Below are 27,313 nucleotides of genomic sequence, written 5' to 3'. Positions count from 1 at the left end.
ATTTGCAATGAGCAATGAGCCGCAGATCTGTGGGGAGCCATGGAGCACCATATGTCACCAAGGAGGGGAAGTATGAGGGACTTGTGCAGGCTTTTCTGAAAACATATGGATTTCTTCTCGAGAAATGAAGATTTTCTGCAGATCCACCCACCCTCTTTCACGTTTTGGCCAACACCAAACCTTCCCAGAGTGAATGCATGCACATGCATTCAGATTCAGATCTACATTGTCATCTAAATATTCCACCCTTTTTTTCTTTTTATTTATTTTTTTGAGACAGGGTCTCACTCTGTTGTCCAGGCTGGAGTGCAGTGGTGTGATCCCGGGTCACTGCAACCTCTGCCTCCCGGGTTCAAGCAATTCTCCTGCCTCAGCCTCCCAAGTAGCTGGGATTACAGGCACTCGCCACCATATCTAGCTAATTTTTGTATTTTTAGTAGAGATGGGGTTTCACCACGTTAGCCAGGCTGGTCTCGAACTCCTGACCTCAGGTGATCTGCCCACCTCAGCCTCCAAAAGTGCTGGGATTACAGGCATAAGCCACCGCTCCCAGCCCCCTTTTTCCTTTTTGAAGAGGGGTCTCACTATGTTGCCTGGGTTTGTCTTGAACCCCTCGGCTCAAACAATCCTCCCACCTCAGCCTCCTGAGTATTGGGGATTACAGGCATTTACCACCACACTTGGCAAAACATCCCATCCTTATCTTGCTAGTAGGATTATAAATCTCTTGAAGGAGCTGTGTTTGTTTTTTTTCCCTTACTGGGGCCCTAGGAGGTACTCCCTAAAAACAGATATGGTGATTCTTACTGTTTTAAATTTGTTAAAATTTAAATTCCAAGGGATACCCCAAATTTGCACATAAGAATGCTCCTGGCCGGGCGCGGTGGCTCAAGCCTGTAATCCCAGCACTTTGGGAGGCCGAGACGGGCGGATCACGAGGTCAGGAGATCGAGACCATCCTGGCTAACACTGTGAAACCCCGTCTCTACTAAAAAAAATACAAAAAAACTAGCCGGGCGAGGTGGCGGGCGCCTGTAGTCCCAGCTACTCCGGAGGCTGAGGCAGGAGAATGGCGTGAACCCGGGAGGCGGAGCTTGCAGTGAGCTGAGATCCGGCCACTGCACTCCAGCCTGGGTGACAGAGCGAGACTCAGTCTCAAAAAAAAAAAAAAAAAAAAAAAAAAGAATGCTCCTGTCCACATCACACAGCCCCCCACATGTGACACATACATCACAGAGAATGCACCTCCAACCACCCCACATGCATCACCTTCTTCTCCACATTCAACCCCGAAGCACTCTTTCGTGTTCAAAGTCAAAGACCACCTCTGTGATACCGTCTCTGAGTCAGACGCCTGTAGGTGTCTCCTACAGAAATGTGTTCATAAGTTCTCTTAGCATGTTTTATTATAATGATGTTTGTCTGTATGTCTCACCATTAGCCTATGAGTTCCTTGAGGATGAAAACTGTCTTCTCTGTACATCTAACTTCTAGCATTAGTACATAGTAGGTGCTCAGTAAATGCTTGTTGAAGGGAGGCGTGAATCAAATGCAAAGCACACAAGTAGGCTCCAGGGTCCCCGGGGCAGAATGGATGTGTGATTGCAGTACTGGGATTGAAGCTGCAGCCACCGGATCTGCAGGATTCCATAGGAGGCCTGGGAAAGCTCAGCTCTGCCTCAGAGAGTCCACATCCAGAAGAGCATGGAGAAGCTCAGTGGAGAAAGCTGGGAAAAGCTGGGAGAGGAGCCAGAAGGGCTAGGGGGTCACCGGACAGCAGAGGGGTGCTGAACAATGCCCCCAGCAGGGAGTGCTGCAGTCAGCCCTCACTCAGAGGGGCCAGGAACCATCTTTCACTGTTCCTGGCTCTGGGCTCCCACTGCTGCCTCTCTGCTGCCACCATGTACCCCAAAGAGGCGAGCTAAGCCTCTGAGTTTAGTAGATTCTATCTAGGGTTAAGACAAGAGCAACACCACCAGTCACCACCATACTACCCCACCCGCTAGTGCAGAAGCAGCTGGGCGGTGCGCTCAGCCGGCTGCCTCAGCGGCCTCGTTGTCAGCCCCCTCCTCATCTTGCTCGCCATTCTGGAGCCTGCGCACAATGCGGGTAAGGTCCAAGCTTCGTGTCAGTGTGTCCAGAAGCATCTGGTCCTTCTGGACGCCCTCTATAAACTCTTCCAGGGAGAGTTCCCCTGGGGTAGAGAGAAAGGGAATCAGAGGCAGGAGGGTGTTCATTTCTGCAGTCCAGAGCACAGAACCGGGTTCTTGCCAGGGGCAGGGACAGAGCCCAGGCGAGGAGAAGCGACCTGCAGGTGCAGCAGGCAGAGGCACCCAGAGCCCAGATTCTGGTCCAGGGGCCCATAAAAGCCAACTTTGTGGCTGGGGCAGGTGGAGGAGGTGACTAGCCCGGGGACATTTGGGCCTCCTCCTCCCCTCCTTCCCCTCTCCTCTAGTGAACTTCCACCCCTCACGACCCCACATCCACGGTGACCCCTCCCCTGGGGAGCCCCTCCTCGGCCCGCTCACCATCCCCGTTGACGTCAATCTTGGAGAACACTGTATCGGTGAACTCCTCTGCGGTCATGGCGGTATCGCTGCAGGGGTTAATGGCGCGAATGGCCTGGGAGGGAAGAAGGGGCAGAAGCGAGAGGGGCCCATCCTTATCCTATCTCAGGGGTGGGAGTGGGGACGGTCAGAGCTGGTGCGGCTCCCAAGAGCAGTGAGCAGTAGAGTGCAGGGTACCCGGGGGCCTAGGCAGAGCTGGAACTCAAGAGTCAAACTTCTATCAACTGAGGCCCAGGAAGGCAAGGAACGTGGCCTGGGTCACGCAGCTGGTAAGGTCCACAGCTGCCACTAGGATCCTCAGTCCCACATCCTGTCTCAATCCTGAGATTGCTGTTCTAACCCTGGGCTCTCAGCTCCAGGTCCCACCCAGGCCGCTGCCCCCAGCCCTGGCCGGGCCCTCTGCACCTGGATGATGGTGAGCAGCTCGTCGCGGTCAATGCAGCCGTTGCCGTCTACATCATAGAGCTTGAAGTACCAGCGGAGCTTCTGTTCCACCTTTCCCTTGAGGACCAGGCTGAGCGCCGCCACATACTCCATGAAATCAATGTAGCCGTCCTGGGCGAGGGGCGCGGCCGTCGTGAGCCCACCCGGGCTCCGCCCACTCCGTCCTCAGGCCCCGCCCATCATAACCCAAGGCTCCACCCATCTCGGCTAGCCCCAAGAGATGCTGAGGGGAGCCCCAGACCCTAGGAGATGCGGCCAGGGAGGCCAGCCCTGTCTCCGCCGTGACCTGTCAGTCTTCCTAGACGCCCTGTATAGCCCAGCCTGCCTACCTCAGAGGCTGCCAGGCAAATCCAATAAGCCAGCCCCCACTGGGGTGTGAATGGCTATGACGCTGTCTGTTCACAGGCATCTGGATTTTAGCGGGCGCTGCCTGCTTCCCTGTGATTGTCAAGCATGAGCCTTTCCAGTTAGGGGAAATGCGAGACGTGTGCGTAGGTGAGAGGAGGAAGAACTGCACCCCCAGGGATGGGAGCGTGGTTTGGGTGAGCTTTTGGGAGTTTCTCACCCTGCCGCCTGAGGGGCTTAGGCCCCGCGTAAGGCCTTAACCACTCTGAGCCCCACCGTGGGCTCATTCAGTCCCAGCCCACTCCCCAGGGCTGTCATCAGAACAGAGTCCACAGAGGCCCCTAGACAGCACTGGTTGAATAAGCAAGAAAACTGCTAAAGAGGTTTCCTCTTGGGGAGGGGACACCGGTTGAGGATACTTCTGCTGTTCATTTTTTATCTTTCTGTATTGTTGGAAATTTCTATGATGAGCTGGATTGCTTTTGCAGTTTTTTTGTTTGTTTTTTATGTCTGAAAAGGGGCAATGGAAAAGGTGTGGATTTTTGTGCCAGAAAGACCTAAATCACCTTGGATAAGTCTCACGACCTTGAGTCTCCGTTTTCCCAGTTATAAAATGGAATGACAGTGTGCACTTTTTAAGGTTGTGGTATGCATTAGATTCAATGAAAATATATAGCAATACTAACAGTTTTTTAGTACACTCCATGGACTTCCTAGACTGACAGCTTTATTCACTTTACTCATTTAATCTCACGGCCACCCCCAAGAGGTGAGTATTTTTGTCTCTAGTTTGAATGAGAAAGTCAAAGTTGAGAGAGATTAGGCCACACAGCTAGTGAATGACAAAGCCTCGCCTAGAAAACTGGGTCTCCTGAATCATCCTATACCAGTACTCAAATGCAGATGGAGATCTACATAGATTTGCGTGCACCTGTGTGATTGTCAGACAAACCCAAGCCCAGACAAACATTTGAAGTAAGCAAAGCAAATGCCTGTCCCCCAGGTCTCACTCCCCGCTCACGTTCTGTACTCCCCAGCCCTGCACATCCCAAAGATACAACCATTTTTTTAGTGCAGGGGCTGGCAAACTTTTTCTATAAAGAACCAAAGAGTAAATATGCAGCTTTGCAGCCACACACCCTCTGTCATTTTATGTGAAAGCAGCCATAGACAATTGTCTATGTAAATAAATAGATGTGGTGAGTTCTAATAAAACTTCATTTACAAAAACAGGCCTGTGTGCTGTCGTTTGCCTATCCCTGTTTTGTTTAACTCCTCTCTGTATCAAAAGTTCTGACTGGGCACAGTGGCTCACACCTGTAATCCCAGCACTTTAGGAGGCTGAGGCAGGTGGATCACCTGAGGTCACGAGTTCGAGACCAGCCTGGCCAATGTGGTGAAAACCCATCTCTACTAAAAATACAAAAATTAGCTGGGCATGGTGGTGAGCACCTGTAATCCCAGCTACTCAGGAGACTGAGGCAGGGAATCACTTGAACCCAGGAGGCAGAGGTTGCAGTGAGCCGAGATTGTGACATTGCACTCCGGCCTGGGTGACAAGAGCAAAACTCCGTCTCAAAAAAAAAAAAAAAAAAGCAAAAAACTTCCCAATCCTGTGTTCCATCTCCTAGCCAATGCTAAACTGCTCTATGCTGATGACAATGGGTCAAGACAGTATTGTACAAAGTGATTGTGTACCATGGGTGTAGATGAGGCAGGTTGGGTGTTAGAAAGTCACTCTTTTAATACTTGCAGAGTTAAATTAATGTGTATTATAAAATAACTAGGCATTAAACTCCTGATTTCTCATATATTCATTCACTCATACAATCAATATTATTAAGCACCTGCCACAATCCAGGCACTGTCCTAGGAACTAGGGATTCAACAGCGAACAAGACAAAAATCCCTGCTCACGTGGAGCTCACATTCCAGCAGGGGAAGACAGGCAATAAACCTAATGATGAAATGTTATTTACATCTGGTATTGGAAGACAACAGGTGCTTGGGGAGAAAGGCGGGGCCAGGAAATGCAGAGGTGGGGACCAGTCCCAGTTTTAAACAGAGTTTAAACCAGGAGATCAGGGCACGGGTTAGTGAGGAGACTTCTGAGCAGAGATTTGCAGCAGAGGAAGCTGAACAGAATTCTGGGGGCAGAGGGTCCCAGGCAGCACAAAAGCCCTAAGTCGGAGGTGTGTGTGGCATAAGGGAGGAGGCCAGACTGCCTAGAAACAAGGGGTTGATTTACTTTCAGTGAAAAGAGAAGGGTCAGGTTTCAGACAGTACAGGTTGTGCTTGCATGTGACACACATTAAGACATGGTTGGCCCAGCGTGGTGGCTCACGCCTGTAATCCCAGCACTTTGGGAGCCTAAGGTGGGCGGATCACCTGAGGTCAAGAGTTTGAGACCAGCCTGGCCAACATGGTGAAACCCCATCTCTACTAAAAATACAAAAATTAGTCAGGCATAGTGGTGGGCACCTGTAATCCCAGCTACTTGAGAAGCTAAGTGGGGCAGAAGAATCGCTTGAGCCCAGGAGGCGGAGGTTGCAGTGAGCCAAGATCGCACCACTGCACTCCAGCCTGGGGACAGAGTGAGACTCCATCTCCAAAAACAAAAAAGACACGGTTAGGCAAATACAGGGTCGATGTGCCCCAGGGTTGCCCTCCCCAACCCCCACCAGCGTCATATATGTGGTTCTAAGGGTCCTTCTGCAGATGTGTCTTGACTCAAAGAGTTTTCTTAGCAGGTGAGAAGATGAAATACGTCGGTGTCTGGGGGTAAGGAGTGAGGCTCAACCATCCATTCGTCCTTCCCCTCCTGTTCAAGAGTTATTCTGGCCGGGCGCAGTGGCTCACGCCTGTGATCCCAGCTCTTTGGGAGGCCGAGACGGGCGGATCACGAGGTCAGGAGATTGAGACCATCCTGGCTAACACCGTGAAACCCCGTCTCTACTAAAAATACAAAAAATTAGCCGGGCGTGGTGGCGGGCGCTTGTAGTCCCAGCTACACGGGAGGCTGAGGCAGGAGAATGACGTGAACCCGGGAGGCGGAGCTTGCAGTGAGCCAACATTACGCCATTGCACTGCAGCCTGGGTGACAGAGCGGGACTCCGTCTCAAAAAAAAAAAAAAAGTTATTCCTTCTTCGGGAGCATTTTGAGTGTTGAACATGATGACGCCATCCCCCCAAGTCTCCGTACCACAGGCTCTGGACTCTGCTCACCTGCTCCCACTTCAGGAAAGCCCTCGGGCTCCCTCATACCACACTTGAGGTTGGGACTCAAAGCCTGTAATCTGCTTTGGTCCCTTATCCTCAAATATTACTGACTTTTAAATAGCCACTGAGCCCGAGCTTTCCCAAGAAGCCCCATCCACAATGGTGCCTGGACCTTTTGGGCAGCGAGGGAAGGAGCCTCTCCCGGGCCTGTGGAGGACATGTGGCAGCGCCTCATTTCATCCTCACTTTTCAAGTGAGGGGCCACAGGGCGGAGAGCCACGTTTGCAGATTTGGGTTCTTCCACAACTATGTCTTGACCAAATAGTTCCAAACGAATGGAAGATTTACTATGAAAACCAACAAACTTCTTAACTAATTCTCCCGACATCCACAGCATCATGAATATCCTGAGACTGAGAGGGGAGATGATGGGCTCAAGGTCACCAGGCTGATGAAAGCTAGGGACCCAAACCCATGGTCCCAAATTCGCCTTTCAGTGACCCCTCTAGCTTATCAATCAGGAAGTCCTTACCCAGTGCATTCAGGGGGCTACTAGGGAGACACACAATTTGACCATTGTGTGGACCTTCAGGCTCATTTGAGAAAAGGTGATCTGAGGTCACTGGGTATTTTGAGGTTGGGAGTATTCTGGATTCTCCAGGGACCAGGCAACCCTGTCTGTCTCCAGTCCTCATGTCCACAGAACATTATGAGTGGCCTGCCCATGCCAGACAGCAAGGCTGGAGAATCATCATCTTGCTCCCTGCTCTCTGCCCCTCCACCCACACCCTTGAAAGCTTCAAAGGGTTTTGTAAAACCTCTGAAAAACCAGCACATCGCAGGTGTTCAATGACCATCTTGGAAGTGTTTACACTCTTTTTGGAGTAAACCAAGATACGCCTGTGGCAGAGGCAGAGGAAGCCATTGGATTCAGCCTCAGATTACACTAATTTGGGGGCTTCTCTGTCTTGCCCTAGAAAGTGAGGGCAGGGGCCGGGCGCGGTGGCTCAAGCCTGTAATCCCAGCACTTTGGGAGGCCGAGATGGGCGGATCACAAGGTCAGGAGATCGAGACCATCCTGGCTAACACGGTGAAACCCCGTCTCTACTAAAAAAAAATACAAAAAAACTAGCCGGGCGATGTGGCAGGCGCCTGTAGTCCCAGTTACTTGGGAGGCTGAGGCAGGAGAATGGCATAAACCCGGGAGGCGGAGCTTGCAGTGAGCCGAGATCGCACCACTGTACTCCAGCCTGGGCGAAAGAGCGAGACTCTGTCTCAAAAAAAAAAAAAAAAAAGAAAAAGAAAGTGAGGGCAGGGACAGTGTCTGATTCATTTCTAACCCCCCAGTGCCTGATTCAGTCGGTGCTCATTAATAAAGCACAAACATTAGATCCGTTGAAACCCTAGCGTCAAAAACCCACCTCTCAAGCAAACAAATGACTGAATAAATGAAGTCGCTCCCCAGCGGACACTTCTACACTCTTCTCTGCTTTTCCTCACCCTCAGCTGGTCAGGCTTCCAGAGAGGTCCCTCCAGCACTCCCTTTCCCTGCCTTTGGGCCCCTGCTCACCTTGTTGAAGTCAAAAGTCTCAAACATCTGCTCCACGTACTGGCTGGCCGACGGGCTCAGGTTCTTGAGGCCGAAGAACTGGCGGAACTCATAGAGGGTGAGTTGGCCAGAGGGGCACTCAGTCATGAACTTCTTGTACCACTGGTGGCACTCAGTGCTGCTCAGCTCCTCCACCGACTTTCCCTCCATCACGTTGCCCATTGCTCAGACCTTCAGGGCGCTGACGCCTGAGATGGACAGGTCCTGTTCGCTGCTTCTCACCCAGAGGTGTCTTGGCGACAACAGGGCCGTCCTCTCTCACAGGCCTGAGTCCTTCGGGCCTGAGCAAAGAAGGGCCTGATGGATCAGATGGTACTGGGAAATGTGGAGAGGAAGAGAGAAGAAGGAAGGAGCTGATGGCCCACACTCAAACTCACAGATGCCAGACAACTGGTGTTAAGAGTCTCCACTAAATCCTTGCAGCCCCAGTGGAGACTGTACCCTGGAGAAGAGAGTTGAAAATAGAACAAGGCTTAGAGAAGCAGAGTCCTTAGGATTACAGCCTTGAGCTGTAGGTGAGAGGATTTTTTAACCCAGTTTGCAATCTCCTAATCCCTTCTTACCACCACGGAGTGGGTGTCAGCCAGAAGCTGCTCTGATCCTATGACCTTTGCGACCTTCTTCTCCCGGTTTGAGTGGATTCACAATGGTTTTGGATTCTGCTCTCAATCATGGAATTGAGGTATATATGAGATAGAGCTGGCTTCTTGTCCAGAGATGGCCAACTGTGGGCTCCTGACAGGGCTGCTGTGTACAGTTATCCAGGCTGTGCACTGCACTTGGCCATCACAACTGAGTGGGTCCAATCATACCATGGATGTGCTAACGTATGAGGGCAGCTAGGGTGGATGCAGAGTCTGTGGGCTTCCAAGATATGCCTTGAACAGCCAGAGAGAACCCCTCCTACATTAACCTGCACCAGTACACAGAGACCAGTGCACACACATACACACACTCTTACACACTGGTCCTGTTCTGGCCACACTCTCGTGTTCCTGAAGGTTGCATCTTTCCCATCTTGAGAGCCGTGAATTCAACCTTCCAACTGATTCTGAGCCTCACACCATCACCATCACCTTCTAGGGGCACGGGTGGGGGACACGGAGTGTGTGCCTGGTGCCCTGGGGTGTGTGTGAGTGGGAGAGAGCAGGCACACAGGTGCATGGGTGAGCTGCTACCTGCTGGGCCTGGAAAGCTCCCTGGCCAAGCCTGGGGGGCCTGTCTATGCAGCAACAGCTTTCTCTGATGCCTGGTGGGATGTGTATTCCCTGGCCACACATTTAAAAACTGGCTCATTTATGGAACTAGCATTTGGGTGCAGGTGCACTTAACCTGGATGCTGCCAGGAAAACTTAAAGCCAGCGCTTGCCCTGCCCTTTTTCCCTTGTTTGCCTTCCTCCTTTACATATGGGCCACACCCAGGTCTCCTGACTCATCTAGAGGGAACCATTGCCCATATTTCTGCGTTCCCCACCAGGGCCTTGGACGCTTGATCAAGTTGTGCACTGATACACAATTTATACAATTTATATAAATAATATATAATTACATGTAAATAGATTTATATAAATATACAATTTATACAATCTATAACACATATCAAATATATGTGCATGCATGTCTCAGAATGGGCTAGGTTATGCTACAGTAACAAACCACTCTAAAATCTCAGTGGCTGAAAACAACACAAGCTTGTTTCTTGCTTACATTACTGGCTGGGTGACCTTGAGCAAGTAACTTAACCTCTCTGAGCCTCAGTTTCCTCATTCTTAAAACAGGAATAATGGTGCGCATCTGATTGGGCTGTTAAGGGCAGTAAGTGGGGCTGGGCACGGTGGCTCACGCCTGTAATCCCAACATTTTAGGAGGCCGAGCTGGGTGGATCACTTGAGGCCAGGAGTTCGAGACCAGCCCGGCTAACATGGTGAAACCTTGTCTCTACTAAAAATACAAATATTAGCCAGGTGTGATGGTGCACGCTCCTGTAATCCCAGCTACTTGGGAGGCTGAGGCAGGAGAATCGTTTGAACCCAGGAAGCAGAGGTTGCAGTGAGCCAAGATCGCACCACTGTACTCCAGCCTGGGTGATAGAGCGAGACCCGTATCTCAAAAAAAAAAAAAAAGAGTGAGTTAATATAAGAAAAGCATTTAGAACAAGGTCTGGCCCAGAGTAAGTGCCCCATAAATCTTGGCTATGATGTTATTTTGTATCTATTACAGTAGCATGTCTGGCGTGCTGTTCACTACAGTCTAGGTGTGCTTATACTGCATCTTGGACACAGCAGCATCCCTAGGTTAGAGCCAATCGTGCTCTTGTCCCTTTAGCCCCATTCACTCGGGGCCCTGGACGGCTAGAAGGGCTATGTGTAGGAACAGACATTCAACTTGCCTCACACGGGTCACCTACCAGCTGTAGTCAGGCCCTAGGGAAGGTGGAGGCCTTTGTTAAAACCTTATCAGATTCAGGCTTATGCCTGTAATCCTAGCACTTTGGGAGGCTGAGGTGGGCAGATCACAAGGTCAGGAGTTCGAGACCAGCCAGGCCAACATGGTGAAACCCCTTCTCTACTAAAAATACAAAAATTAACCTGATGTGGTGGCGGGCACCTGTAATCCCAGCTACTTGGGAGACTGAGTAATCCCAGCTACTCGGGAGGCTGAGGCAGGAGAATCACTTGAACCTGGGAGGTGGAGCTTGCAGTGAGCTGAGATTGCACCACTGCACTCCAGCCTGGGCGACAGAGCAAGACTCTGTCTCAAAGACAAAAAAAAAGTGTTCGTGATGAGCATATGTTGCTCACAAAATCAAAGAGGATAGTTATTTTTGAAAAAGAGACCAACTGAGACTGTTGTACCTCTACTCCACATAAATTGACAGCGGGTACACCGGGGTGGGGAGCTGAGCTCGCCCTGCTTCAATCGAGTTCTCCACAACAAGTTAAGGGACGAGGAGAGAAGGACTCCTTCTGGGAACTTGCTTGGGGCCCAGCTGGAAAATGTGTCCTTGCAGAGGCCTCTCAGGCCCAAGATTGGGAAATGAAGAGGCTGGGGACAAGGCAGCAGCTCATCTTTCCCTCTCTATCTATTTAAATCCCTCTCCCTCTTCATGTGTGAGTACAAATGCCACCTTCTCTGTGAAGCCTTCCCAAATCGCTCTCAAATACCTTCCTCCCGCAGCATCCTGACATTTTATGTGTTGTGACCGTTAATTTTAGGACTGGATGAAGGGATACTCAGCCAGCTGGTAAAGCTTTATTTCTGGGTGTTTCTGTGAGGGTGCTTGCTGAAGAGACTGGCATTTGAATTCATAGACTAAGTAAGGAGAATCTGCCTTCACCCTATGTGGGTGGGCACCATCCAATTGGCTTAGGCCTGGATAGAAGAAAAGGGCAGGGGAAAGGTGAATTCTCTCTCTCTCTCTCTCTCTCTCTCTCTCTCTCTCTCTGTCTCTCCCCCCTCTCTCCCTCTCTCCCTCTCTCCTGGAGCTGCGACACCGTTCTTCTCCTGCCCTCAGACTCCAGGATTTGCACCAGCAGCAACCCCTCCCCACTCTCACGTTCTCAGTCCTTCAGCTTCAGACCCAGAGTTACACCATCAGTTTCCTTGGCTCTGAACCCTTTAGGCTTGAACTGAACCATGCTACTGGCTTCCCCGGTTCTCCTTCTTGCAGATGGCTTATTGTGGGACTTCTCAGCCTCCATAAACGTGTGAGCCAATCCCCCTAATAAATCCTCTCTCACACCTCTATATATATCCTATTGGCTCTGTCTCTGTGAAGAACTCTGGCTAATGTGTGTGTTATATTAGTTTTCTATGTTGCATAACAACCACAAAGTCAGCAGCTTTAAAACTACACACATTTATTATTATTATTATTATTATTATTTTTGAGATGGAGTTTCGCTCTTGTTGCCCAGGCTGGAGTACAATGACGCGATCTCAGCTCAGCACAATCTCCTGCCTCCCAAGTTCAAGCAATTCTCCCGCCTCAGCCTCCGGAGTAGCTAGAATTACAGGCATGTGCCACCACGCCTGGCTAATTTTGTATTTTTAGTAGAGATGGGGTTTCTCCATGTTGGTCAGGCCAGTCTTGAACTCCCAACCTCAGGTGATCCACCCGCCTCGGCCTCCCAAAGTGCTGGGATTACAGGCATGAGCCACCATGCCCAGCCATACATTTATTATCTCGCAGTTTCTATGGGCCAGGAGTCCAGGCACAGCTTAGCTGGTCCTCTGCATAGGGTCTCACAAGGCTGCTCTCAGGGTGTCACCTGGGCTGTATTTTCATCTGGAGACTCAACTGGGGAAGAATCCACTTCCAACTTATTCAGGTTGTTGGCAGAACTCATTTTGTTGTGGCTATGTGACAAGGGAGCTGGCTTTTCACTTGACATTGCCTGGGGGCTACAGTCAGGTCCTAAAGACTGCCCTCCATTCCTTGTTACACCAACTTCCTCACCATGGCTGCTTATTTCAAGTCAGTGAGAAGAGTCTCTCTGCAATCTGCTAAAGTCTATATAACCTAACATAATCCACAGAGTGACGTTCTTTGCCATATTCCATGGGTTAGCACCAAGTCATGGGCCTCACCCACACTCAAAGGGAGACGATTTTACAAAGGCAGGAACAACAGGAGGTAGAAATCACTGGGGTCACCTTAGAGTCTATTATGACATTCACTCTTCTACAATAACATAGACATAACATTCATTTCTTTCTGGAAGTATTATATAGGCAACTCTTTCTTGCCAGCCTGCTCTAAGGAACCCAGCAAGCTCACAGAGGGTGGTGACCATTGTGTTATTGTGACTCACCTGCCCCCAGCCCCTGGTACCACACATTCCACACAGTCGTCGGCTGGTTGTTCTGTTTGCCCTGCCCCCACTCATTCTCCACCTTTCTCCTCCAGCTCTGAGCTCCAGGAGACTGACCCCACAGACTGCATCACTCAGACTCTGCTGCCCTCTGGTTTCAGGCTGGGTTCATCCGCTGAGAAGCTGGAGGAAGACTGGAGGGTGGAGAAGGAGAAGGGCCGGGACATTTATTGTTCTCACTGCTCCCTGCCAACTTAGGGTTGGGGCAGCGGTTATTTCCTTCCACCTTCAGCCGCCGCTCCTGCCATAGCTCTCTGGGCTCCTGTAATCACAGCTCCCTCCCTTTGCCCTGCCAGGCATGATAAGGGCTTCCCTCTCGCTACTCTCTGGGTACATCACCATTCCCTTAACTATGCCCACCTCTCTGTTAATAGTCCCCACATGGACTCTCCTAAATTACCTTTTTAAGAGTAACATTTGGCCGGGCGCGGTGGCTCAAGCCTGTAATCCCAGCACTTTGGGAGGCCGAGACGGGCGAATCACGAGGTCAGGAGTTTGAGACCATCCTGGCTAACACGGTGAAAACCCGTCTCTACTGAAAAATACAAAAAGCTAGCGGGGCGAGGTGGCTGGCGCCTGTAGTCCCAGCTACTCGGGAGGCTGAGGCAGGAGAATGGCGTGAACTCGGGAGGCGGAGCTTGCAGTGAGCTGAGATCCGGCCACTGCACTCCAGCCCGCGCGACAGAGCAAGACTCTGTCTCAAAAAAAAAAAAAAAAAGTAACATTTGAATGACGGACTTGAGCCCAGTAAAATATTGGGTGCTCGCATGCATGCACATATGATTAAAGAAAGAATTCCTGGGGCCGGGCGCGGTGGCTCACGCCTGTAATCCCATCACTTTGGGAGGTCGAGGAGGGTGGATCACCTGAGGTCAGAAGTTCAAGACGAGCCTGGCCAACATGGCGAAACCCCGTCTCTACTAAATATACAAAAATTAGCTGGGTGTGGTGGCGGGTGCCTGTAATTCCAGCTACTTGGTAGGCTGAGGCAGGAGAATCGTTTGAACCCGGGAGGCGGAGGTTGCAGTGAGTCGAGATCACACCATTGCACTCCAGCCTGGATGACAAGAGTGAAGCTCCGAATCAAAAAAAAAAAAAGAAAGAAAGAAAAGAAAGAATTCTTTTTTTTTTTTTTTTTTGAGACGGAGTCTTGCTCTGCCACCCAGGCTGGAGTGCAGTGGCCGGATCTCAGCTCACTGCAAGCTCCGCCTCCCGGGTTTACGCCATTCTCCTGCCTCAGCCTCCAGAGTAGCTGGGACTACAGGCGCCTGCCTCGTCGCCTGGCTAGTTTTTTTTTTTTTTTTTTTTTTTTTTTTTTTTTTTTTTTTTTTGAGACGGAGTCTCGCTCTGTCACCCAAGCTGGAGTGCACTGGCCAGATCTCAGCTCACTGCAAGCTCCGCCTCCCGGGTTCACGCCATTCTCCTGCCTCAGCCTCCCGAGTAGCTGGGACTACAGGCGCCCGCCACCTCGCCCGGCTAGTTTTTTGTATTTTTTTAGTAGAGACGGGGTTTCACCGTGTTAGCCAGGATGGTCTCGATCTCCTGACCTTGTGATCCGCCCGCCTCGGCCTCCCAAAGTGCTGGGATTACAGGCTTGAGCCACCGCGCCCGGCCTTTTTTTTGTATTTTTAAGTAGAGACAGGGTTTCACCGTATTAGCCAGGATGGTCTCAATCTCCTGACCTCGTAATCCGCCCGTCTCAGCCTCCCAAAGTGCTGGGATTACAGGCTTGAGCCACCGCGCCCGGCCGAAAGAAAGAATTCTTAAAAAGCTAAAACTGAATGAAACTCTCCTTGTTGAATAGGTACGCAAGTCCTGTGGGGTGGGTATTATTATTAGCACGTGAGACAAAAGGGGCTTGGGGCAGAAACTTTAAATCACCTGCTCAGGTTCACGAGCCTTTTAGTGGTGGTGCCAAAGTTTTCCCACCTCATCATCATGCTTTTCTCCTAAGCCTTCACACCTCTGCAGAAGGGCTGGATAGAGCCAGAGGCACCCCACGAGCCCCTCGAGCCTCTCACTCCAGCGCCCTCTCCCTTAGCCCTCCCCCTTGTGGCCCTCTGCCCAACAATTCCATTGACAGAGAGCTTGCTCCCTTTGCGGGAGGAGGGTCCCCACCCCTTGTCTCCAGCCCAGGGTGGGAATGGAATCCCCTCAGACAGGCATGCCCAGGCAAGGAGGACTGAGATCAACACCAAGGCCCCAAGGAAGCAGTATGCACAAGGTATGCGTGAGGGCACGGAAGGCCAGGGTACAGGTCACACAGCATACACAGTGAGGGAGATTCCTGCCTTCCCCGGCTGCTCTGTCTGCACGAATCCCTCCTGGGACAGAAGCCAGATCAAAGGAAGAGGCTCCACCTGGTGGAATGGGGCCGAGGGGAGGGAGTAGATGGGGCAGCTGCAGAGAGGTGGGAAGACAAGCCAGGAAGAGACAGGAGGGGCAGCGATCCCAGGCCAGACTAATCCCCCTCCAAGGCTGCCTGCTTGCCCCTCCACTCCACAGAAACACAGAAGGATCCTGAGCACAGGTTCACTTGCCTCCTGGGCCTATCTCACTCAAATCAAGGTGATACCTTGGCCAGCTTCTGTAAAGGGTTTCTAAGGGCGTCCATGGAGGCTGCATTACCAAGATGAACCTCAAGAGGGAGCCCATTCTCCAGGGCAGGGGAGGAGGTGTCTGTTGGGAGAGTGAAGACTCCTCATGGGAACCCTGCCCCTCACCCTGCAAAGGCTGTAGAATCTAGGAGGCAAGGGACGGTTCCTGTTAATATCTTTGCATCTTAAGGACCCAGCCTACAGCCCACAGGGTCTGTTCGGTGACTGACTGAATGAATGAGCAAGACTTCTAAGTTACACACAGACCGAAAACTTCCACTTATCTCTTCTTTACAAAATCCCACTAAAATGTGAATAAATGCCTGTTTTAAAGACAAAAGGAGGCCGGGCTCGGTGGCTTACGCCTGTAATCCCAACACTTTGGGAGGCTGAGGCGGGCAGAGCACCTGAGGTCAGGAGTTCGAGACCAGCTTGACCAACATGGAGAAACCCATCTCTATTAAAAATACAAAAATTGGGCAGGGCGCGGTGGCTCAAGCCTGTAACCCCAGCACTTTGGGAGGCCGAGACGGGAGGATCACGAGGTCAGGAGATCGAGACCATCCTGGTCTACACGGTGAAACCCCGTCTCTACTAAAAAATACAAAAAACTAGCCGGGCGAGATGGCGGGCGCCTGTAGTCCCAGCTACTCGGGAGGCTGAGGCAGGAGAATGGCGTAAACCCGGGAGGCGGAGCTTGCAGTGAGCGGAGATCGCGCCACTGCACTCCAGCCCGGGCGACAGAGCTAGACTCCGTTTCAAACAAAACAAAACAAAAAAATTAGCCGGGCGTGGTGGCGCATACCTGTAATCCCAGCTACTTGGGAGGCTGAAGCAGGAGAATTGCTTGAACCTGGGAGGAGGAGGTTGCGGTGAGCCAAGATCACCTCATTGCACTCCAGCCTGGGCAACAAGAACAAAACTCCGTCTCAAAAAAGGAAAAGGGGGCTAGGCGCAGTGGCTCATGCCTGTAATCCCAGCACTTTGGGAGGCCAAGGCGGGTGGATCACCTGAGGTCAGGAGTTCGAGACCAGCCTGACCAACATGGAGAAACCCTGTCCCTACTAAAATTACAAAATTAGCAGGGCATGGTGGTGCATGCCTGTAATCCCAGCTACTCGGGAGGCTGAGGCAGGAGAATTGCTTGAACCTGGAAGGCGGAGGTTGCGGTGAGCTGAGATCGCACCATTGCACTCCAGCCTGGGCAATAAGAGTGAATCTCAAAAGAAAGAAAGGAAAGAAAGGAAGAAAAGAAAAGGGAAAGAAGGAAGGAAGGAAGGAAAGGGAAAAAAAGGAAAAAAGACAGCAGATACGGGGGTTCTAATAAAATTTTGGAAAACAAGGCAGATGAACAAGCGGTAACTGTCTTTCTTATGAGAGTGGAGAAAGTCGAAACCTAAATGCTTTCAAAGAGGAGGAGGCTGCGGAGCCCGGGACAAACCTATTCCTGCCACAGGAATAGGGAGGCAGACGTACCAGGTGCCCCTGAAGGCTGGGATGCAGCACATGTGGAGCAGAAAATAGGACGGGCCAAAGTTTGTATAATGAACACTTGGCTTCTCTGATGCCCTCCGTGAGGCAGCAGAACAGGCATCTCCCTGCATCAGTCCCCTCCTGACCCTGGTTGAAGTTTCTTCTGGAGATTTGGCCAGAGAGGCCCTAGTCTCTAGGCACAGCCTCAGGAAGAGACATGTGCCATTCTGTAAACGGAGCGTTAAAAGAAAGTCTACATACGGAGAGTGAGAAAACCACCACGTGCCTCCCGTGCCTGACTCCTTGAACACTAATGACCAAGCAGAAAGAGAGACCTGGTACAGATGCCAGATGGTCAGAGGCCAGCCAAGGCTCATCAGGCATTTGAGGAAAACTCTAACTCGAAAAAGAACCTACAGCAAGCCAAGAGGAAAACGCGGATTCTTAGCCGGGCGTGGTGGCGGGTGCCTGTAGTCCCAGCTACACGGGAGGCTGAGGCAGGAGAATGGCGTGAACCCGGGAGGCGGAGCTTGCAGTGAGTAGAGATGGCGCCACCGCACTCCAGCCTGGGTGACAGAGCGAGACTCCGTCTCAAAAAAAAAAAAAAAAAAAAAAAAAAAAAAAAAAAAAAAAAAGCGCGGATTCTGTGCTGTTAGGGTCGCCTCGAGGGGTCTCCGCTTCCCTCCACGCTGCTTACCATCTTCTCAAAGAAAGGCCGACAGGACAGCCTGGCCTGTGTTGTGGACTGCTTGTCGGGGTCTCCGGACACCTGTCTCTCCTTCCCACACCAACCCCAACCTCTCCTGCACAGGAATTATGCCCACGAAATACACTACCATACCTACAGGGGGACGAGAGTCCTAGGAATGAAACCAGCTGAATTCACCGTGTGGTGTGCTGGTAAATGTTTAATGATGAGCTCTCTGGAAAAAAGAAACTCAAATTTTTAGGCAATTTGCTCGCTTCTGTGGTGTAAATGCTCCCACCACAGCTGATTTCAAACTGCCAACAGGAAATCACTGATTGCAGGGTAGGGAAGACATGGGCACAACCAGCTCTTACAAGCCAGTACGAGCTGGCTCCAGCACACCGCTGGGGTCCCTCTGAATGGCAGTGACTGGGGACTCGCTCAGGCCACTGCTGGGAATCCAGTGCCCTCTGCCTCCATCCCCCTCTTCCATGCCCCATGACCCATGAGCTCAACTAGCCTCAGAGCCAGTTCTTCTGGACCAGAGGAGACAGCAAGGATGGGAAATCCTCCCCCGCCAACAAACTACAAGTCAGAAGTAGCAGCTTTATGTAAAACTGGGTCTGGGAGGGGACTCCCTAGAGACTGTGTTCATTCTCCGCATTCTTCCTCATTCTGCAGCAGCTGCTCCAACCAGGGTAAGATGACCTTGTGAAAGAGCAGGAGTCATGGCCAGTTGATGGATCTCTTCCTTTTTTTTTTTTAATTAATTTTTTTTTTTTTTTTTTTGACGGAGTCTCCCTCTGTTGCCCAGGCTGGAGTGCAGTGGCACAATCTCGGCTCACTGCAACCTCTGCCTCCCGGCTTCAAGCGATTCTCATTCCTCAGCCTCCCGAGTAGCTGGGATTATAGGCACCTGCCATCATGCCTGGCTAATTTTTGTAGAGACGGGGTTTCACCATGTTGGCCAGGCTGGTCTTGAACTCCTGACCTCAGGTGATCCACCCACCTTGGCCTCCCAAAGTGCTGGGATTACAGGTGTGAGCCACCGTGCCCACCTTCTCTTCCTTATTTTTGGAGGGATCCAAGCCTGGACCATCAGGAGGCTGGAGCCAGGATTGGCTTTGCTTGGGACTCAGGCTCTGGAGAAGGGTTGAGGTTACTTTTGGGGTTAGGGAACTGAGAATCAAGTCCTTCCAAGTCTTCAGGAACCTCTGGACATAACCTTACAGTATAACATCCCCATGGCCTGTTTACCCACTCACAGCCAACCATTCAGATGCCAGGGAAAAGAAGGACAAACTTGAACTGCTGCTGAGAAGAGAGACCTCCTTTTATCATTGTTGATAGGTGGGCATGGCACAGCTGTCTCAGCCTGATACAGGTCACTCCTCCTGCAGTAAGCAGCCCTTCCCCTTGGGGACCTGAGGTCACAGGGGTGAGGGTGAAGGGTGAGGGGCTTCTGGTTGGCTCAGGCCTGGGAGCGCCACAAGACCGAGTTGGCAGGAGGCACATCAAAGCGCTTGCGGGTGTGGTCAGTGTCCCGACGGTACAGGTAGCCACAGGTAGGCTTCTGCAAGGTGTAGAAGGGGTTCAGGGAGTTGGAGTACTGGGAGGTGTAGAAATTGAACCTGAGCTTGTCTGGATTCTGCCCCTTAGAGTCCACCACGACCGGCACATAGGCTGCTGCCAGAGACTGCTCACGGTCCTGCTTCCACGCCTGGGACACGGATGGGTGTGGAGCCTTCGCCCCCTTGCATGATGGTGTCTTTGGCCCATGACTGGGTCCAGAGGGTTTCTGTGAGTCCTGGGAGGGGGTAAAGAAGGCGAGAGCTGAGGCATTGGATACTGGGATTTCAACTGCTATGCCAGGGGCAGAAGGGAGGAGAAGGAGCCACTGCTTAGAAGCCCCCAGAGCCACTCTGGAGCACTGTTGTGTTGACCATGGAGCCAGGGACCTCCAGAGCAAGGGAGAGCCATCAGGGTCCCCTGACCTGGCCCCTGCTGCTGCAGAACTCTGCCTACTTACCAGAGGCAACAGCCAGCTCCCAGAGGCTAGGAACCTGGGGATCATCTTCAGTCCCTCCCCACCCCCTTTCCCCACATCCAATCCATCTGTCCGTGTCCTTCGCATGGCTCCTGTGTGGCCCTCCCCTCCCTCTTTTCTGCCACTGCTCCCACAGGCCTTCGAACTCTCTCTCCTGCGGGGCACCGCCAGCTTGCCTTCCACCAGGGCTTCCTGTCTCCCACCCTCCTGCTTGATCACGCTGTGCTTCACACTCACAGAGCAAGACTCCATGTCAAAAAAAAAAAAAAAGAGATAGAGTTTCGCTCTTGTTACCCAGGCTGGAGTACAATGGCATGATCTCAGTTCACTGCAACCTCCGTCTCCTGGGTTCAAGAGATTCTTCTGACTCAGCCTCCTGAGTAAGCTGGGATTACAGGCACCCAGCACCACTCCTGGCTAATTTTTGTATTTTTAGTACAGACGACGTTTCACCATGTTGGCCAGGCTGGTCTCAAACTCCTGACCTCAGGTGATTCACCCGCCTCAGCCTCCCAAAGTGTTGGGATAATAGACGTGAGCCACTGTGTCCAGCCTACTCTGTCTCCAGAAAAAAAAAAAAAGAACGTGTCTTCCACTCTTCAGTCCCTCCAACCCTCCACCCACCCTGCATTTCAGTCACACAGTCTACCTCTTGTTCCCTGCTCACATCCGGTACTTCCAGAGCCTGTACCTTGGCTCAGGTGTTCCCCTGAGCCCTCCCTCCTGTGCACTAGGGAAATTGTCTTTCCCATTAGAGCTTCAGCTCCTTAAGGGCAACTATCTCATACTCTTACCCTTGACATAACAGCCTCCAAAATCCTATTTACTGTTTTACTCCAGACGAATGCATTTAGAGAAAGCTTGATAAATGTTGGATCAATTGAACTGAATTCAAGTAAGGGGTACCAGCTCACTTTCCAACCAGCCAGCCCATTCTATTTTAGAACATATCTCATTGTTACCAAATATGTCTCCTACTCACCCATACCTACTTCATCCTAACCACCACTCTTGGTTGATTACTTACTGGGGTCTACCCACTCTCTAGGAGACCCCATTGCCACATTTAGCACATCACATTGACATTTATTTATTCCTCTGTCACTACCCTTCCTGTGACCAAGCTATCCTGTTCACCTTCAAATCCCCATACCATGTTTCTGGTACCAGCTGTGCATTTTACTAGGGACTGTCCTCACCATGACAGTACCACCAAAGGATGAGGCATCTGTAGGCAACCATCCACCCTGCATGTGTGTCAGGCTGGATCTGTTCTGGTCCCCGAGGCTTCAGCTGTCAGGGGAACCCATTTCCCCTCCCCCAGCCTCACAGCCCTCCAGCCTCCAGGCACTGTGAGAGAACCGCTAGGTACAGGGTTAGTGGAAGTTGAGCTCCTGCCCTCTTACAAAAGGAGTCTCCTTTTCTCAAATCATCATGTAGTTCCTCTGTGTTTTGTTTTGTTTTTTGAGATGGAGTTTCACTCTTGTTGCCCAGTGCAAGGGTGCGATCTCAGCTCACAGCAATCTCCACCTCCTGGGTTCAAGTGATTCTCCTGCCTCACCCTCCCGAGTAGCTGGGATTACAGGTATGTGCCACCATGCCCGGGTTTTCTCCATGTTTGTCAGGCTGGTCTCGAACTCCCGACCTTGGGTGATCCGCCCGCCTCAGCCTCCCAAAGTGCTGGGATTACAGGCATAAGCCACCTCACCCAGTCTTCTCTGGGTTTAATTTACAAACTATCTGCCCAGCCCAAACTTGTCCAGGGCTTTCCTCCAAAGCAGGCTTTGTTCCTGTTGGTTCCTACCCAGGTATATATGTGCCCTAAGTTTTGCAAATTTGCAGTTTTCAAAATTCTTCCTATTCTTCCAAGGTCAGCGGCAGACTTGAAACCTTCTCCAGGAACCCCTGAAGACTCCTGCAGCCCCTGCCCCATCTTGTCCTCTTCTATGCCTTCTGGACCCCTCTCAGGATGTGCTCCTTTACTGGAGGGACTAAGGTGAGTCAGGCGCACACATTCTGAAGAAGTCGTCATTTAGAGTCCTACGAGTGCACTGGGACCACTTTCTGCAGTCTTGTCTCATCTTAATCCCAACATAGTCCTTTGCTAAAGTCCCAACAGGCTGTAAATGTCTCCCGCAGTCAGGACTGCATCCTATGCATCTCTTTGTCCCTAGAGCCTACCCCAGTGCTGGTGCACAGCCACAAGAAATGAGCAAGTGTTCGACAGCCTTCCCAGACTCTTCCAGGCTCAGCCCCAGGGCACAGGGGCTTACAGGCAGAGGAGCAAGCACTGGAAATGAACTGTGATAGTGGTCATCAAAGATTGTTTTCTAGCCAGGTGCGGTGGATCACACCTGTAATCCCAACACTTTGAGAGGCTGAAGTGGGAGGATCACTTGAGGCCCGGAGTTCAAGACCAGCCTGGGCAACATAGGGAGACCTTGTCTCTGTTTAAAAAAAGTTAAAAATTAGCCAGGCATGGTGGCATGCACCTATGGTCCTAGCCACTCGGGAGGCTGAGGGAGGAGGATGGTTTGAACCCAGGAGGTTGAGGCTGCAGTGAGCTGTGATCACACCACTGCACTTCAGCCTGGGTGGCAGAGCGTGACCCCATCTCAAAAAAACCAAGATTATTTTCCACTTCAATTTGTGAGCACCACACCAAACCCTGTCAGTGGATCACCTCTTACAATCCTCACATCAACCCTTTGAGGAAGGTGTTAACTATTATTAGCCCCCCTTGTAACTGAAAAAACTGAAGAGGCCAGTCACATGTCCAGAGTCACGTGACTGGTGAGGAGCAAGGCTGGGATTTGAACCCAGGTCTTTCCACACCCCGTGCTCCATGACGTGTCTTGTGCCCACTGCTCTATGGGAGCAGGGCCCGCCAGGGGCCTGTGCATCTTTTATTTCTTTCTGTCCTCATTCCATCAACCTACTGAGCTCCTGCCAGACGTGCTGTGTGGCAGCTGATTAGCCAAGGTTGCCCTGCACAGCTCCCAGCTCACTGGAGGGCGGGGCAGCCAGATTTCCCAGTCTGGCAAGAACACTGTGGGGTTTTGACTGCTGGATTTGGGTTCTGGGTTTTTGGACCCTGCATGGACAGAACAACATACTGGGAAGTATGAGGTCTACAGCATGAATCACCATCTCTTAGCAGAGCTGAGGATAGGACATGAGTTGCTCCATTCATTCATTCGCAACCATTCCTGAGCACCTCTTGGATGCCAGGCTCTTGGTGTGAAGGTGACAAAGACACCACGCATGAACACAAGAGGGTCCCTGTAGAGTATGGTGGCTCAGCCTTGGTACCTCTGACTCTTTGGGCTGGACAATCTTTGTTAGAGGGGTTGTCCTGTGTCTTGCAGGATTACAGCAGTGGCCTCTACCCACCAGATGCCAGTAGCACCCTCTCCCAGTTGTGACAACAAAAATGTCTCCAGTCATTGCCCGATGTCCCGTGAGGGCAGTGACAATCAGTGCTATAGGACCCATGGCAATCTCTTTATCCTTGGTAGAGGCTGACATCCTGGCCCAGAGAATGCTCCCTTTCCTGGGCTGCAAGAAGTGGCTTAGGTTTCTTCGTGTTAAGGGTGAGTCTGAGCATGTGGGTTTTGTCCTCCTGACACCACAGAAGGACCATGAAGATGAAGGAGCTGCAGAGACCCCACCCCCGTCCCTGCTCCCCACTAACCCTTAGCCCCAGGGCTGCATCAGCCTCTTGGGCATCTTGGGCTCATGGGGCTGGGGCCAGGGATGACAGAGGCAGGCGCTTTCAGAATGGCTGGGGGACTGAAAAGAGCAGCCCACAGATGGAAGGGTGGCACTCTTTACTCACGGGATTGAGGATCTGCCAAATGTCAGGCATTAGCCACTCACCTCGGCAAAAGCTCCGAAGAGCCATTTGAGACGTTGCCCCCATTTTTCAGATACGGAAACCAAGGCTCAAAGGCATCGAAGCATTTGTCTGAGTTGACACAGTTTGTAGGATAGTATGTGAGTACCTTTCCGAAGTCCCACAACTGGTTAGTGTGGGAACCAGGATTCAAACTCTCTCTTCCCTTTCTGCCCTAGCCCAGGCCCTGGCTTGGGCCCATCCTGCCCTGGGTCCACACCTCAGCTGTGTTTAGGATGCTGCTGCTGCAACATACAGGACTCTGGTGGCAGCAGGGGTAGGGGACAGCCAGGGTCCCCGGAACATCCAGGGATGAAGCCCTCACAAAAACTGGGACAGAGACAGTCCAGGGGAAGTGGTGGAAGAGGAGGAGGAGGAGGAAGAGGGAGTCAGGCAGCACTAGCCTTCCCCTGCCCTTTCTAGGGGCCAAGCCAGCCTCCAAGTGACTCACCTCAGAGGGCTGAGGACTCCCCATTACCTCCCCCAGGGCCTAGCACAGCCAGCTCTGGTGGAGGGTGGAGCCTGACTGCATACTTTCTGGGTTAACATCTGGTTTCTTTTAACTGGCTGTTCTTTGCTCACGTGTTCCTTGTCAAGGGTGCTGGGTATGTGCATACTGCGTATGTGACTTAGATCACTGGTTCTCAGCCAGGGGTGACTTTTCCTCCAGAGGACATTTGGCATGTTTGGAGACATTTTGGGTTGTCACACAGTGTGGGGTGGGTGCTACTGCCTTCCAGCGGGTAGGAGCCAGGGATGCTGCTACGTATCCTACAATGCATAGCCCCTGCAGCAAAGAATCATCAGCGCCCAATGTCAAAAACACCAAGATTAAGAAACTCCGGTTTAGAGGTTTGGAGAAGAAGTCCCATCTCCCCTACCTGCTTCCCTCATTTCCATTCCGCAGGGAGTGATGAAGTTACAGGACAAGTACAGGTCTCACCAACCCCTCCCTTCCCTTGGGAATCCCATGATCCTATTTTCATATGGGTTCTAAGCTAAAGTCAAAAGAAGGAATCTAGATAGAATTATCCCTCCATGGGCCGGCGTGGTGGATCATGCCTGTAATCCTAGCACTTTGGGACGCCAAGGCAGGAGGATTGCTTGAGGCCAAGAGTTAAAGACCAACCTGGCCAACATAGTAAGACCCATCTCTATTTCAAAAAAAAAGAAAAAAAAAAAGAAAAGAAAAAAGAGCTGGCGCCATGGCTCACGCCTGTAATCCCAGCACATTGGGAGACTGAGATGGGCAGATCACGTGAGCCCAGGAGTTTGAGACCAGCCTGACCAACATGGCAAAACCCTGTCTCTACTAAAAATGCAAAAAATTAACTGGATGTGGTGGTGCATGCCTGTAATCCCAGCTCAGTGCAACCTCCGCCTCCTGTGTTCAAATGATTCCCCCACCTCAACCTCCCAGGTAGCTGGGATTACAGGCACGTGCCAGCATGCCTGGCTAATTTTTTTGTATTTTTAGTAGAGACGGGGTTTCACCATGTTGACCAGGCTGGTCTCGAACTCCTGACCTCAAGTGATCCTCCTGGATCATGGGATTCCCAAGGGAGGGGAGGGGCTGGTGAGACGCCGGGAGGCTGAGGAAGGAGAATCACTTGAACCAGGGAGGAGGAGGTTACAGGGAGCTGAGATCACACCACTGCACTCTAGCCTGGGTGACAGAGTGAGACCTTGTCTCAGAAAAAAGAAATACCCCTTCATGACCCCCATCCCCGCAGGCAGATCTCACAAAGGCCTTTTAGATGCACGGTACACAGGTATTAATATGTACATATGTACTAATATGTGTTTGTCCCTTATGCCGGGGTTTAGAATGGGGAAGTGCATGACTCAAGAGTGGGGCTTTCTGAGTAGGGCAAGAAGATCTCACCTGTGATATTACTACAGGTTTTCTAGGAAGGCCTCTGTCCTCTCAAATCCTCCAGGGCCATAGGCACATGACCTTGCCCAGCGAGAAATTCCACCTGTAGCCTCCTCACTCTGGGGGAAGGCCTTGTGCCTTATTGAAATGCAAATAGCACTTGGGTGTGAAGGCTGGTGAAGGCCCACAGGGGCATCTGGTGCTGTGGAATGTGCCTTGGCTTTGATGTTTGAAGGTCTGAGCTCTGGGCCTGACCCTGCCCTTACAGGTCAGGCGACCTTGGGCAAGTTGCTGTGCCTCTTTGAGCTTTAGTGGGGCAAAATGGGGATAATAAGGCTAGCTACTTCACCAGCTTGTGGTGGGGTGCCATGAGTGTTGGGAACCGTAAAGGTGCAGTGCAAATAGTCATGACTATCAGCCTCTCGCCCAGTTACACCGTGGTTTCACGCACACCTGCTGAACCTATAGGAGAGCACGTTTCCCTTTGGGGGAGCACAGAGGCTTTGAAGGGAGGGTTAGGGAGGCTGGGGGTAGGCCTCAACTTCCTCCTGTGACTGGGTAGCATGGGGGCCTGGAGCCAGCTACCTCAGTTCAAATTCCAGTTCCCTGCAGGGCCGGGTGGCTCACACCTGTGATCTCAGTGGGAGGTCGAGGTGGGAAGATTGCTTGAGCTCAAAAGTTCAAGACCAGCCTGGGCAACATGGAAAGACCTCATCTCTATTTTATAAAAAAGTTAAAAAAAAAAAAAAAAAAAAAAAAGGCTGAGCTCAGTGGCTCACGCCTGTAATCCCAGCACTTTGGGAGGCCGAGGAGGAGGATCACTTGAGGTCAGGAGTTCGAGACTAGCATGGTCAACATGGTGAAACCCCCATCTCTACTAAATATATAAAACAATTAGCCAGGCGTGGTGGCACGTACCTGTAATCCCAGCTACCTGGGAGGCTGAGGTGGGGGAATCATTTGAACACAGGAGGCGGAGGTTGCACTGAGCCGAGATTGTGCCACTGCACTCCAGCCTGGGCAACAAAGTGAGTCTCAAAAAAAAAAAAAAAACAAACAAAACTCCAGCCCTCTCACTCACTAGCTGCCTGATCCTTACGCAAATTATAATCTCTGTACCTCAATTTTCCCAGGTATAATGTGGGAACAACAAGAGCTCTACCTCATAGAGTTAATGCGAGGACTTAATGAGCTAGTCCATGTAAAGTGCCTAGACCTCTTAAGCACTCAAAGGTTAGCTACAATTATTACTTATCTCAAGTTTGCCTTGGAGATGGGGGTAACACGAACCAAACAGTCCAGGACACATTTTGCAGCAGTGAAGGGGCAGAGGAAGCAAGATGGAGGGTGTCCTGTTCCCTCTCTCCGTCTCCCCAGGGAGATAACAGAGGTCCCACAGCTGGGGAGTACAAGGCAGGTAGCAGCACCAGCACCCAACTAAGCCTTTTGTAAGAGGACCCACCTCCCAGCCACACAGGTGAGGCTGGCTGGGGCTTTCATGCTCTTTCCTGACCATCAGGCTTCTTGTGACCCCGGGCTGACCTTCTCCAGCCCTGTGACTTCATCCCACCTTGTACATCCTGGACCAGGGCCTTTCTTGATGGTCAGATGGAACTTCTGATGGTCAGGGAGGACTCTTGGCAGGACACTGAGAGTGCCAAGGTGGGGAGAACTTGTAT

The 27,313-nt window shown here is 51.5% G+C and overlaps 2 protein-coding genes across 4 annotated transcripts; both read right to left on the bottom strand.

Annotated features, from left to right (window-relative positions):
* Positions 1 to 1,361: 1,361 nt before the first annotated feature.
* Positions 1,362 to 27,313, bottom strand: GUCA1A (guanylate cyclase activator 1A). Of its 3 annotated transcripts, none has more exons than XM_010369659.2 (6): positions 27,097 to 27,313; positions 19,078 to 19,623; positions 8,146 to 8,626; positions 2,973 to 3,122; positions 2,529 to 2,622; positions 1,362 to 2,194 (listed from the first exon to the last, which is right to left on the bottom strand). In XM_010369659.2, the coding sequence occupies exons 3-6, from the start codon at positions 8,344 to 8,346 to the stop codon at positions 2,031 to 2,033; spliced, it is 609 nt and encodes a 202-aa protein (XP_010367961.1). In that variant the 5' UTR covers positions 8,347 to 8,626; positions 19,078 to 19,623; positions 27,097 to 27,313; the 3' UTR covers positions 1,362 to 2,030. The 3 variants fall into 3 exon arrangements, with proteins under 3 accessions (XP_010367961.1, XP_010367960.1, XP_010367962.1); XM_010369658.2 differs by having other exon boundaries at positions 19,448 to 19,623; XM_010369660.2 differs by lacking the exon at positions 19,078 to 19,623.
* On the bottom strand, positions 19,034 to 27,284 carry LOC104667383 (uncharacterized protein 114841037). The gene is made up of 2 exons (XM_030929349.1): positions 27,097 to 27,284; positions 19,034 to 19,623 (listed from the first exon to the last, which is right to left on the bottom strand). Exons 1-2 carry the CDS (start codon positions 27,148 to 27,150, stop codon positions 19,288 to 19,290), a joined length of 390 nt encoding a protein of 129 aa, XP_030785209.1. The 5' UTR covers positions 27,151 to 27,284; the 3' UTR covers positions 19,034 to 19,287.

Source organism: Rhinopithecus roxellana, chromosome 4 (assembly GCF_007565055.1).
Source record: "Rhinopithecus roxellana isolate Shanxi Qingling chromosome 4, ASM756505v1, whole genome shotgun sequence".
NCBI classification, from domain to species: domain Eukaryota; kingdom Metazoa; phylum Chordata; class Mammalia; order Primates; family Cercopithecidae; genus Rhinopithecus; species Rhinopithecus roxellana.
This window is presented reverse-complemented; position numbering and strand designations above follow the sequence as displayed.